The sequence below is a fragment of the Pseudonaja textilis genome, chromosome 1 (genome assembly GCF_049901715.1).
Source record: "Pseudonaja textilis isolate UNSWEBS1 chromosome 1, rPseTex1.2, whole genome shotgun sequence".
NCBI classification, from domain to species: Eukaryota; Metazoa; Chordata; class Lepidosauria; order Squamata; family Elapidae; genus Pseudonaja; species Pseudonaja textilis.
In genome coordinates, this window is record NC_141990.1 from 80,786,854 (window position 1) to 80,801,536 (window position 14,683).

The 14,683-nt window shown below is 35.7% G+C and overlaps 1 protein-coding gene across 1 annotated transcript in view; it reads left to right on the plus strand.

The window, feature by feature from the left end:
• The window catches only part of LOC148127697 (nesprin-1-like), a 63,113-nt gene that overhangs the window by 26,314 nt on the left and 22,116 nt on the right, over positions 1-14,683 (plus strand). Inside the window, exon 3 of the mRNA XM_087913478.1 lies at positions 10,978-11,039. Coding sequence (XP_087769604.1) covers positions 10,978-11,039 — 62 coding nt within the window. The remainder of the gene's footprint in view (positions 1-10,977; positions 11,040-14,683) is intronic.

Sequence of the window (14,683 nt, forward strand, 5' to 3'; positions counted from 1 at the left end):
AGACAAGAAAAAAATAAAACATAGGGAACAACATTTCCATAAAATACTGATTTGTTTTTTTCCACTGCAGTCATCTATTATTGTTTTGTAAGGCTTCCAGTTTCTGTACATATGCATATTTATACACATTTTCTAACAAATTTGAATAACATATAACACTAACTTATAGTGTTCTTGATTTATTTTGAGATTAGCAATGATATGTGAACCTGTTTCCGATTTATAGTTAGCTGTATATTAAGCTTCTATGATTTATTTTAGCAATCATGGTTAAAAACATGGCTTATGGGTTCTCTGTATGTGGATTGCAAATACCTGATTAGTGATTCAGTCTACCTTTGTAGTTTGCTCTCAGTGATTCATCAGTATTTGATCTCAGTCATTTAAAATTGAAATTTATAAGATAATTTCCACTGTAGTTGGCACCCAAAACACTCTCAGTAAGTCCTCTCTCTAGATGAGAGCAAATATACCACTCAGTTCAGCTAGCAACAAATATAGGTTGATGTTTATTCATTAAGCATCAGCAATCATGATATGAATAAAGGTGCAAGAACAAGGGAGAAAGAGAAAGAAGGAAATGAACAATCAAGAGATTAGAAGGGTGGAGAACTTAATATCAATTTTATATATTGTATATATTTTATATTTTATATATATATATAAAACTTTACAGAGCCATTGAAATAATGCTATAGGTAATTAGCATGGACAATCTCAAAGGGAGAAGCTTTAGTTAATCCATATTTAAGCCTAATGTTTTACGAATTGAATCATATAGTTTAAACTGCAGGAAGTGATTTATTTTTGAGATTACAATCTGTTTTTGACCTACTGTTAGAAACAAAGAGGAAATTCTGAAATCTTTTTTTAATTTCAGTTTCAGAGAATCATTGCAGTACCAAAGACAATAATTTGTCAGTGATATCTGTCTGTCTGTCTGTCTATCAATCATCTATCTATCATCTAACTTCCTATCTTCCCTAAAAGGCATCCTTTTTTTTCCCCTCTCAGGGTTTCCTTTTAAGAAAGTGTATACTTAACTCTCGAACAGGGGTGTCAAACTCAAGGTGCTTAGATCTGGCCGTGGGGCCACCCTGGAAACAGCAAAGGACCAGCCCACAGTGCCTCTGCCAGCAAAAACAAAGCTGGCAGAGGCTAGCAAAACAAAACAAAAGGAGAAAAGTTTCCCCTTTTGCATTTGAGAATCTAAGAAGGGACAGGAAAGGAGATAGGTAAAAAGAAAATAAAAAGAAGGAATGGTGGGGAGAGAGCAAGGAAGAAAAAATAAGGAAAGAGGGTAAGGAAGAAGTAAGAATGATGAGGGAAGGAAAAAGAAGGAAAGGAAAGGAAAGGGAAAAGGAAAAGGAAAGGAAAGGAAAGGAAAGGAAAGGAAGGGAAGGAAAATGAAAGGGAAGGGAAGGAAGGAAAAGGAAAAGGAAAGGAAAAGGAAAGGAAAAGGAAAGGAAAGGAAGGAAAATGAAAGGGAAGGGAAGGAAAGGAAGGAAAAGGAAAGGAAAGGAAAAGGAAAGGAAAGGAAAGGAAGGAAAATGAAAGGGAAGGGAAGGAAAGGAAGGAAAAGGAAAAGGAAAGGAAAGGAAAAGGAAAGGAAAAGGAAAGGAAAAGGAAAGGAAAAGGAAAGTGATTTTAATGCAAGTGAGGGAGGGTCTGAGGGAAGTCCTACTTTAGCACCACAAGGGCCCCTGACATGAGTGACATTGAGCTGGTCATGCCCTCCTTGGCCCTGAGATCAAACACAACCCTGATGCGGCCCTCAATGAGATTGAATTTGACACCTGTGCTATAGAAGAAGTAATTTAATTACATGTGACTTTTTCCATTCTGATGAATAAATATGCCTAATATTATTTTATGTTCATATGATTCTTACTTGGGATGGAAATCATTTTAGGATCTGGGTATGATACTCCTCCATCCAGTTTGTCATGCCCCCACCTCCTAACTGGAAGGCCATTTGTACAATCAGCAGTTTATTTTTTTAAGCCTACTATATGCATAATGGTTCAGTCCAGATTGCTTCATCATGTGGATTAAGAAACTTTAATCTCTTCCATCCTTTTCACTGGAATTCCAATTTGTACTATATTCATCCCTTCTCACTGTTTGCTTGTGGAATAAAGCTTCCATGGAGTAAAAGCATACTTACCTGCTAGAAAGACATCTATTTGAACATTAAACTTGTTGAACTAAATATATATTTCTATGGTGGCTAATTCAATATATCTTGACTGATTTGTGTTACATCTCACGTTACATTTTATAGAACTACTCAAATGGCTAGCCATTTACAAGTGTACCATGTTTCATCTATTTCTATGGTGCCATTTCTTTTACTTCTCCTTTCCCCCAGTTCCATCTGCTTTTAGACACAGAGGGTCAGATACTTTAAATTTGGTGAAATGGCACTGTATTATCCAAGGAAGTGTTCTATGGTGAAAGATTAAATTCATCATATTCTGTACGGCAAATAAATCAGTGCTGATAGGAAATTACACATGGAGTACTAACAAAGCTCTGCAGTACTGAAAGCTATACAATAGAAGCATAAAATATGTGTCTACCATGGTATTATGTCCAGGAAGACATGTTTGGGCATGTTTGTTTATGAAACACTGTTTGCTTTTCTAACACTAACAATAAGAAAGAGTACTTTCCCACATTAGCTAAATATTGAAAGAACAGCTTGTCTTCAAATAACTAATGTATTCAGAAAATCTTTTAGCACTGCAAAGTGAAAAGGTATGTGGTAGTTGTTAGGAAAATTGGGATCCTAACTGTCTCACATATGATATTCCAGACAGCACTGTGAAGTTCTTTTTTTTTTTTTTTGAGAAAATACTGGATAGTTTATGACTTTGTAAAATTAAACATGCAAATGAACACAACTGACACTGGAACAGTGAATAGCTATATCACACAGCAAATCTGGCATCATATTAGCATTGCAGGCAACAGCAGCCTCTTTACAAGGGATACATCCTAACATCCTACCTTAGCTAATTTAAACAATAATTCTCAGTTCTCTCTGTTCCAGAAGTCAATCTTGCTAACTGCTCCTACTGTTCCCTAGATATATCTGCAGATTTTTCAGCTCATCCATCCATCCATCATGTGAATTGTTCACATGCACAGCCATTACAATTTTTATCAGAATTCTTACCACTATGGGAATAATCATGTTGACCAAACATGCACTAGACTGACTGGCCAAAATCAAATAATGAAGACAGGCCTGTCATTGCTTTTATTCATGCTGAAAGAATCTTTTATGACTTTTTTTTTCCCCTGATGAATTTAGTAACTGAGCATGAGACTGGGTTTAGTGCTATTCGTGAATGATAAAATATTTATAAATACCATGCATGTCTTTCAAAAGTTTGATTGACATATCTGTTGTGACCTTTATTTGTTAAAAAAAAATGCAGCCATTGTAATCCACGCTTTTGTTACATATAATATAGATAGAGAAATGTGCTTTTTAGGCTGCTGTCATCTTTGAAGAGTGACCAGAAATTAGAAAATTTGTAACTTTAGCATTGCTTTCTATTAATTTCTTGTTTCATTTCAAACAGTCAAAATGCCCTTCTTGTTTCTTAAAAATTAAGTCCAATTTTAATTTCCCATTTTTGGTATCATCCAGATATGTTTGATTTTTAACCTTCAAAAATCCCAGCATGGTTATAAATTCCTTATAAATAAAGGATGGCAGCTGGAAATTAACAGGAATGGCCTAGACATCTGGAGAATACCATATTGGCAAATGTGAACGTCATCTGATATTGAAAACTGTTGCTGTTATCGAGAGACCTGTCTGATTTCGATGTCCCAATGGTCTGGTTTAAGATGAAGTAACCTCCAGTGTTTCTATAAAAAGAATAATGTTTAACTGTTATTTGGGAGATTGTATTAAGCTGTGATGTGGTATGATTCACTTTGGCTGGTGTGTTATAGGTAATATGTGGCTTATTTAACAAGCCATACTTTCATTCTACTTAAACTTTAAAATGTGAAGCTATTGTCTGTCATATTATAGATGCTTTCAAACAGCATAGCTTTCTGCATTCATAGATGATGACATGAAATATTACAAAATACAGTATTTGGAAGATACAGTATTTGGTTTCATTCTATCCTCTTTTTCATAGTTGTGATCAGTGGTGGGCTGCAACCGGTTTAACAACCGGTTCTCTGAGCGCACACTTTGCATGCGCACAGCATTCAAAATACAGCAATTTGAAGTTCAACTGCTTACCTTCTAGGGCAGCCCTGGTAAGTAGAACAGCTGAGGCATGGAAATCAGCTGCGTAAATCAACTGAGCCAGAAAGATGGAAATATAGGACAGGTTAGGGCAGGGACTGGTAGGCGGGGCCAACTGATGATTCAGAACTACTGGTTTATGAAAACCGGTCCGAACCGGCAGCAGCCCACCACTGGTTGTGATGCTATGTTATGTATAGCTTGCTGTTGTCTCTGCACAGAAGAAGTATTTTCTTAATAGTTTGGATAATTATTATTTTTTAATTGCAAATAAGAATGAAGAAAGGATGAAGGGATGACCTATACCCATCAGAGTCACCTCAGTGAGCTGGTCAGCATAGTAATGTAATATATAAATAAAAAAGTAAATAAAATATCATAACTGCTGTGTTTATTTTAACTATTTTAAATATTCTATCGCATTAAAATGTTTCTTTAAAAATTATTTGATCACTAATGTTCCAAGGTTTTCAAAATTCTACAATAGGACCTTCAGTTTTTCTGAGAATACAGTTTCTTGGAAGTGTTCATTTATGTTACATGATATGATTTATGTTTTGATTGTTAAAGCCATTTAGCCCTCTGCAGTTTGAGGGGTAAGTAAAAGAAGCATAAGGAACCTAAAGTAGACATGCATGCTTGCCATTATTAAAAAGTCGCGTGTGCTACAAATCTTTTTATCTCTTGCTGGTCTATATCCTGACTATGAGTTGTGGTTTTTGTTCCCAACAACACAGGAAGTGGTATAAAATCATTCTACCTTTTGTGAATCATCGTTGTTACTTAGAAACAGGCTGTTTATCCATTCATATAAGTGACATGAAATATATCAGCATTCTGTCAGAGCTATGGTGAAGAATGGCTTTTTATGCATTTATATATAACTTCTTTAGCCTGGAACTCCAGATTATTGAAGTCAGTGTGGTTTTTAATGCTGTATAATATCTGTACCCCAGTAAAGTAGACCTTGACTTATGACCACAATTGAGCCCAAAATTTATGTTGCTAAGTGAGACAGTTAAGTTAATATTGATCCATTTTATGACTTTTCTTTCCACAGTTGCTAAGTAAATCACTGCAGTTGTTGAGTTAGTAACATAGTTGTTAAGTGAACCTGGCTTCCTCATTAACTTTGCTTGTTAGAAGGTTGCAAAAGATGATCACCTGACCCAGCACTCTACAACGGTCATAAATATGAGTCATTTGCCAAGCTTCTGAATTTTGATCATGTGACCATGGGGATGCTGCAGTGGTTGTGTGAAAAACGGTCATGTTACTTTTTAAAGTACTGCTGTAACTTCGAATGGCTACTAAATGAATTTTGTAACTCAAGAACTACCTGTACCAGAAAATAAAGTGAACCTTGGAAAAAAAAATCTATGCTGTTATATTTTCACCTAACATCCTTCAGAATATTCCATGTTATTGTTCAAACTTCCATTCTCAAAAGCAATGAATTACCTGCTCAAATTAATTGGTAATAATAGTCTCAAAATAATAGATTATTGTTTAGACAAGGCAATGGACACTTGTGAATCTGTCAAAATAGCATTTTAAAACATAAAGTAAACATTGATTCAGTTTCATTAAAAATTAATTTCTATTGGAAATAATTTCAATACATTCTTGAGTTGTAAATAGAGCAAATACTTTTTACCAGAAGTTGATAATAGCAAAGATAATGGGCTAGATGCATTTCCACTCAAGAAATATTTTGAACTGATGCAGACAGTTAATTATTTCAATAAACATTGCAATTATGTCCATGTATGCTTATTTGTGATGGGTCCTTAGTGTTATCTGAGCTTGGTTTTCTTGCAGTTTTTTCATTACCATCACTGATGACGTCATTTAGTTTGATAATGAAACATCTGCAAGATAAACCACCACACACAAAGTACCAAGGACTCCCCAGTTCAACCTCAGTTAAAAATATTCTCTTCTATGTGCATAAAGAAAATCTTGATAGAAGAGTGTGTGTAATAAAGCAAACATTCAAATTAGGGATGTAGTGTGGAACATAATACCTTTTTTGGTATTGTGCCACTTCTTCCACATAGCTTCAACTTCTGATGTTGAAAATCCCAGAGTAAAATTCTTCCTATACAAAAGAAATGCTCTCCCTTGTTTTATTTGATTCCATCAATGGGTAGTAATCATTAATTTCACTTGTTCTCAATAATAGGAAGGTGGATTGTTCATTTTAAGTATTTTTATTTCTGGTTAGGGATGCTTAACTCATTTCTGGTTAAGAGTTAACATGTATGTAACACAGTAAATGCAGCATTGTGTTGTAGAATCCTATTTGTATTGTTAGAAAAGGGGAAAAATTAATTGTTTTCTAGAATTAATTTACTTAAGCATAGAGTTTACATATTGCAGCACCTGGAATTCAAAATACACACCCAGATTGTTGGCTGCAGTTTCTCAATTTCTTTTATTATGTTGTGAAGGTATTACATAGTAGGTTTCATTTGCAGAAAGCTGGAAGATATCCAGAGTAATCACTGAGTAAAAGCAGCATGAGTATCATATTTATGTATGTAGCCAGTGCTGATTTAGGTTAACTTTATAGTGCTTCACCACACTAAAATTTTATATTGAATAGTAAACTGTTCTTGGGACAGCCACATTCTGTACAGCTCAATAAAAATGCCATCAATATTACTATATTTAAGAGCCAGGTTGGTCTAGTGATAAAGGCACTGAGCTGAGAGAACTGGGAGCCATAAGTTTTAGGCCCCCACTTTGGCAAGAAGCCAGCTGGGTGACCTTGAGCCATTATTCCCTCAGCCATAGGAATACGGCAAGGGCAAAATATCGCCAAAAAAGCTACAGGGATTCATCCAGGCAGTTGTAAGAAATCAATATGAACTTGGCACAGTTTTATGTATTTAGAGTATTTATTTGGCTGCCATTTGAGCAAAGCACCCAGGCAATGAACAAAGATAAAACCAGGACCAAAGTCACAATCCTTTACAGGAAAAGAAATATGCTGAAGTCCCATAACTGATACACAAGCTCTAGAAGTCCATTAATATCCTGGTTCATAATTCTTGCCTAGAGCAAGATCCAGATCCTTGTGATCTTCTAAAAGGCAAGCAGAGATGGAGCTGCCAGAGAGAGGGAGGTTATTCCACACAACAGAGATGCTTCTGAGGACCCACCAAGTCAGTGGTGTGTTTCAAATATTTTTTTACCACCGGTTCGGTGGGCGTGACTTGGTGGGCGCGCTTTGCACATGCACACAGACTTTGACACTTCAGCAGCTGCTGCGTGGCAATTGTTGGGCTGTGCAAAGCAGCTGTGCTTCAAAAGCAGGACATAAAGGTTAGTATGGGAGCCTGGGCAGGCGGGTGGGCCCAACATAGAGTGTCAGAGAGAATCAGTTCGGTCTCCGCTGCTCATTGCTGCTACTGCCTCGGCAGAATTGGGCCAAACCGGTAGAATACCACCACTGCCCCAAGTGTCTTTTTCACCAATGGGGGCCTAGAGTATGCCCATTCTGCCGAATCTGTTGGAATGGGAGAGGTATTTCTGTAAGTTACTGGCCTCATGCCATATAGGACCACCAGCACCATGAACTGTACCTGGCGCAAGGTCAGTATAGGCACATGGCTGCAGTGTTACATGGATATACCATGGAGTGCCTCATATTGCATGTGTTACTGCATTCTGGACCAGCTGAAGCTTAGCTTGAGCTTCATGCCTTTTAACCATTCCACTCTGATATATTAAGCCAAAGTATTGGGCTACAATTGGTTTTAAAAAATTAAGGACATTATTTTTCTTGTGAAAATAATTGTGTAAGGTTCTCAGAACATAAGTTATTGGTTCAGTCATTATTTTCCAGGATAAGCCTTGATTCTGTGTGACATTATATACAGTGCATTTAAATATTTGTGATTATTTTAATATTAGACATTCCAATCCTCAAATAGAAGATATTTGTTAAATTATTAGAAATATTATGATATATAAACATGCTATTTTGGTACTTGTTTTTCATTTTTATTAGTGTCATTTACTAGATTCTCTTTCGTTGGCTTGTTGTTTTCTTCTCTAGCATTAAGGTCTGCTTATGAGTTCAAGACAAGAACTAGATTTTTAAGTTCTCACCTGCATATTTTAGGGCCCAGTTATATCGAGATCATTATCAACTGAATAGGTTATGGATGCAATGTTATTATTCAGGAAAGAAAAACCTGTGAAACTTGCTCCCTTTTCTGAAAAGCCAAGAATGAAAACAATGATAGAGACACTTATTGTCATGGCAACACCTAGAAAGGAATTTCTCTGGTTTCCTTGGTAAAAATCTTCTGTCTGATTTAGCGTCTGTTTATAGGACAGTTTTCAAAGTACCAAAGTCAATGAAACAAATGCAGTGTGTTCAGGAAAAAAGTAGTTTAGGGTGTGTGGTTTTCCCCTCTCCCTGTATTATGCTCTGAAATAGAAAGAAACACAATAGTAGTCTCTCTGTTTTATACAGATAATTGACGTATGACTGGTTACTTAACAATCATTCAGAAGTTACAATAGACCCCCCTCCCCCAAAGCTGCTTTTGACCCATTTTGAAGTTACCTTGGCCGCACATATCACATGATCACATTTTGGGCACTTGGCAAATGAGCTCACCTTTTTGGCCATTAGCAATTGCTTATGGTCACATGATTGCAATTTCTGATGGTTTTTGCCAGTTTCTGGCAAAAAGTGCCCATTGGGTAAAATGGATTCATTTAATAACTGCTTCAGAAAAGGTCATAACATTGGGTCATAACATGATGACCTACTTAATGATTGTGATAATGTTGGGCTCAATTAAGGTAGTAAGTCAAGCACTACCTGTAATAGAGGTTCTTCGGGTTTAATAGCATGCAATTTTACTTATGGACATTGCAGTTGGTTTTTGTGAACCTCAGAAAGCTAAGCAGGGCTAGACTGGGAAATGCAGCTATTTAATGGGAAACCATTAGGAAATATCACATTAACAATATCCCAGAAATAAATAAATCACTTTTGCATTGGTGCCATGAAAACTATGTGGAAGTGTCCTTACAGACATAAGGCACTTAACTCGACTGAAAGGAGATTTTAATGTATCTATTCGACATCTAAATAATTGTCTACCATAAAAACAAAAGAATAAATAGGGGCATGGGATAAGCGTGATTTTCTTTCTGTGCATGCTGCTAGTTCAGTTTGTTCATATAATTCATTACTTGATTTTTAAACTCTTGGAGTGCACTGGGACATTAAGGCAGTGACTCTAAATCAGTTATATGTTTATCAGAGGTAGGATTCATAGGAAATCTTGGTAAGGTATAGGGTTAATTATTGAAATTATAACCAAGTGATTTCAGTTTTTGTTTTGGTTGTAACAGTTTGATAGAAATGGGGGAGCTTAAGATAGGACTGAGAACAATTGCAGAAGTGAATGAATGAAAATGGTCATGGTTGATTTTTACCCTTTTAGTTACTCAAAATCCAAAACACACACTCCCTGTACTGGTATTATCTACTTTTATCTACTTTGGTGGTAAAAGAGACCATGGATACTCCCCTGAAATGCACATTATTGTGGTTGTGACCTTCAAGCAGTTAATTGAGGATGGATAGCATAACATTGCCCAAGTGTTGGAAAACTTCCAGGCATTATATCAAAATGACAGTAACATTAGACAAGTTGCTTCAGAAAGTAGATTTTATTTTGTCTCTCCTCAGAAGAAAATTTGGAAACAGTGTGTTTCTCAGAATTCTGAGAATAAGCTGGTAGATCCCATTTTTTCAAGGAAAAACAGCTTGGCATCACCCCCTATTGATGTAAAGAGCTTTGTCTGATTTCAAAGTGAAGTTGAACTACCAGCATCCCTGGGGAATGCAGCTATCAAATGGTGTATAAAAAGATGATTGTCACACACAAGGAAATGTTATTTAAGTAACTCAAAATAGGACTTCTTAGGAATGAGAACAATATTTCTTACATGGAGGAACTCAGCAAGTGCTTTTCTGATGAATGACACAGGATGTTAAGATCTCAAGCGTTATAACTTTTAGTGTCAAGTTGTTGGTTGCTGAAATAATATTCTTCTATTCATGACCTGTTACCTGATACTGTATTTTTATAAATAATAATAGAACTATTTTACAGCTTAGTTGATTTTTGTTTAGTATTTTAGTTGTTTGTTTAGTATGTGTTATAAATCTCCTAGCTATAGTTTATTCAGCTTAAATAAAAGCACGGTAAAATAAATAAATTAATAACTACTAAAATGTTCTGCAGCTGTAGTTAATTCAATTGCAATTTTCCTTAAAGATTTGCAGTAAATGCTTTAACATATTTTAACGTCACCTGTTTGAGAAAATGGCTGCCATAGCGCTGTGACAGGCACAGAATGTTGGGGCAGCCGCTTTTCATTGCAGCCTCTATAGTAGCGTGTGCAACCTTTATAAATTAAAAAATGGGTCATACGTAGCTCTAGGAAAGTCTGTTATAAGTTAAGTCTGTGGTTAAGTGACTGGTTACTAGTCAAGGATTACCTGTAGTGGTACGGACATCAAAACTGCGGAGGGCCACATGCCACCTTCCTGTATTCTTACTGCACATGCATCATAAAGAGCTAAATTGACTATATCAGCTCATGACATAAAGAAATGTATCTGAAAGTTTATCATTTTTCATTTTTTCTTCCTTTTTAAGATGAACAAGAATCTGTGCAAAAGCGGACTTTCACAAAGTGGATCAACACACATTTAGCTAAGGTAATACATTATTCTGCTTTTTATAGAATAAAAATGCTGAAGTTATAAATTGGAAGGCTTGAAACAAGATCTACCACTTGTAAAAAGAAAGCATTATCTCTAAAGGAAAACTGGATAAAATGGATAATGTTGCTCTGCCCATTGAAGTAATTTAGAATGAAAACTGTCCCATTTGTATAGCAAAAGAGGGAACTATTATCATTACAACATGTGTTTCCTGTATAATGCTGGACAGGAAACTAAAAAGGAAAAGGAAAGTTTATATGTACTTTTCTTTCAAAACTATTATTCTCTCTTTAAAAAAGAAGTATCATAAAATTATAATTGTTTTCATTAATTATTAATTACATTGATTTTTAAAAGCAAACAAAATGATACCAGATTTTCTTCGCATCTGGTATTTTTAGAATATCACAATACTCTATTTTCTTCTAAGAAAGTGTACACAATTCTGCTTTTAGTTTTAGAAAACTAGCAAATATTTTAACATTCCACACTCCTGCTTAGAAATTGGAAGTACTCTTTGCTCAAAGATTGGAAACAATCTGGATTTTCATTCACTTATTGAATACTTCCCTCATTTCTTAAGAACATCATTATTGAAATCAAACTCTCACTTTTTTTAGAGGGATGCAACTGGAAGTATAGTGAATGAATCCTACAGAGGAAGCTATTTTTCCACTTAAAAATGGCTCTGAATACTTTTCCAATCTTCTGGAGCAAGTTTTGGAGAAATAGCCCTGGAACAAGAGCCCTGGTGGCACAGTGGTTAAAATGCAGTACTGCAGGCTAACTCTGCCCTCCATCTGGAGCTCAATCCTGATGGGATTCAAGGTTGACTCAGCCTTCCATCCTTCCGAGATCGGTAAAATGAGGACCTAGATTGTTGAGGGCAATATGCTGACTCTGTAAACGTCGTAGATAGGGCTATAAAGCAATGTGAAGCGGTATATAAATCTAAGTGGTATTGTTATTGCTAAAAGTGACAGAGCTATATGTGGAATGACAACAAAGGGAGTTGCTGGCTGGTGCATAGATTGTATTTGCATAGTGCTGAATTTGTCTCATCTTAAGAAAATTGGAACTGTCTGATTAATTTATTCTATGGAACCATGAAGAATTCTTGTCTGTCCATTTATCTATCTATCTATCTATCTATCTATCTATCTATCTATCTATCTATCTATCTATCTATCTATCTATCTATCTTTCTATCAGAGGGAGGGAGGGAGGGAGAGAGAGAGAGTGCACCACCCCACTCACTATGACCTTTGGCAGTATACACAAATGTGGGAACTATGATTCTTTGTTCTTTGTGTACGTGCTAAGACAACGGAGCCTTCTGGTGGTTGGCTGGAACACGGAGCAAGGAGCAAAGGCAAATTGTTGCCATTTCTAACCAGAACTGTAGCAAACTTAAACTTTGCAGCCTTGTATGCTTTATGCGAATGATCAGTGCATGTTGTGTGATGTAATGCGTTTGTGATAGGACGTTAACAAAATTGCTATGTTAACAAAGATTGCTTCTAATAAAAGAGGGTTTCGGAGTTCTCTCTGCGCTCTCATCCCAAGACAACTTTGCGTAGTGTCTTCTTTTCATGAGAGACCACCACACACAAATGTGAACAAAAATATACCCCGCCCATTGAAAAATAGCATAATATATAAAATCAACTAAAAAAAATACAGTGGCAAACCATCTAAAATACATAACAACTCAAACAATTGGAAATTCATTGCCTTATCTCTATGCAAGTCCAACAATCATCAACTTTTCAGTCCTAGTGTTGGAAAAAAATCTGCAAAGAATTCCCAGTGCTTTATAGAAACCTGTTTTATTTTAACTTTGGTCAAATAATCCAATTTTATTTTCCTTCATTTTATTTCTAACAATTTTTTTTTTACTTCATTCTGATGCTATCATAGAATTCTCTCTCTCTTCAGTTTTTATTTTTCCCATCCCAAAAATACCTTTGAGGTTTCAGCCAATCTTTTTTATAAATCCAATAAAAATTATTGTCCGGGTTGTTCTCTTGGTTTATCATTTGTATTTCCACTTAATCTTCAAACTTTAACCAACTTCTTTTATATATAGAATAGAATAGAATAGAATAGAATAGAATAGAATAGAATAGAATTCTTTATTGGCCAAGTGTGATTGGACACAGAAGGAATTTGTCTTGGATGCATATGTACATAAAGGGAAAAATACATTCATCAAGAATCATAAGATACAACACTTAGTGATAGTCATAGGTTACCAATAAGCAATCAAATCATACTAGGAAACAAATAAAACAATATAAATTGTAAACATACAAGCAACACGGTGATAGTCATAAGTGGGAAGAGATAGGTACTAGGAAGGATGAGAGGAATAATAGTAATACGGTCTTAGTAAATAAGTTGAACAGTGTTGTGGGAATTAGTTGTTTAGCAGAGTGATGGCATTCAGGGAAAAACTGTCCTCGTGTCTAGTTGTTCTAGTGTGCAGTGCCCTATAGTGTCGTTTTGAGGGTAGAAGTTGAAACAATTTATGTCCAAGATGTGAGGGGTCTGTAGATATTTTCTGCATATTTTCTGTAGATATCCAGCAGAAGTTCCCTATCCAGACATTTTCTTGGCTTGTCATTTCTTGGCTTTAACTGCCTTCTTTGTTTTACAATCCATGCTTCTGCTTATCCAGCATTTCTGCTTCTAATATTTCTACATCAGACAAATTTTTTCACATTTGTCATTCCTTCATTAATGTATTGTAGACATAATCTATCCATAGAAACAGACAGCATTGCTGACATTGTAACTGCTAAACTCTGAACCCATTCTTTAAATATCTCCAGGAACAGTGTTCCTTCAAACCTGTTCATTGATAGAGTGCATTCAAGCCTGTGGGAGACCATTGTCTTGTGGTCTCCTTTTGAGGAACACATGTGGGTAATATCCAGTCCTCTCCTTATCTGGAGAGGTTCCATAGAACTCTTGGTTCTTCAGTGTTTGCCAAGGTCAATGTCTCCACTCATTGCCACTTCACCTCCCCCAGAATTTTATGGAAAGATGCTGATTCTTAACTGTTTTTCTAAAGGCACAGACATATATCAGGGCTAGATTGTTCCAAAATATTTTCATTCACATGTTTCGTTTTAGAAGAAATACTGTCTCGGATCTTAGAGGATAGTTAGAGCTGTTGGAGATTACCATTAGTACTCACTAACAAACTTGTTGTTCTTGGAATCCATAATAGAGGATAGTGATTTCAAATTCATAAAATAAAGCAAAATAGGAGGAGGTATGAGAGGTGTGAAGCCAAGGAAAAATCCATAACATAAAGATAAGACAGGAATTTGGAAGAGACAAACAAGAGGCATAAATCTTCTATGACAGTTATGCTTTATCATCAGGAAAGAGTTGATTAAATTGATAATATATAAAGCAGATATACAGTAGGCTTTTAAAGAGGATTGCATTTTGAGCTGTATTGTTGGGTGTCCTGGAGTTGTTTGCTTATAGATAAAATCTGGAGAAGTTCATCCTCTGATTCTGTGGACAGTGGGAAATATCTATTGGGACATAAAATTTAAAAAGTCTCACTTAAGGTTATATTGAATATTGGATCATCCATACCATTAGATCAGGGGTGGGATTCA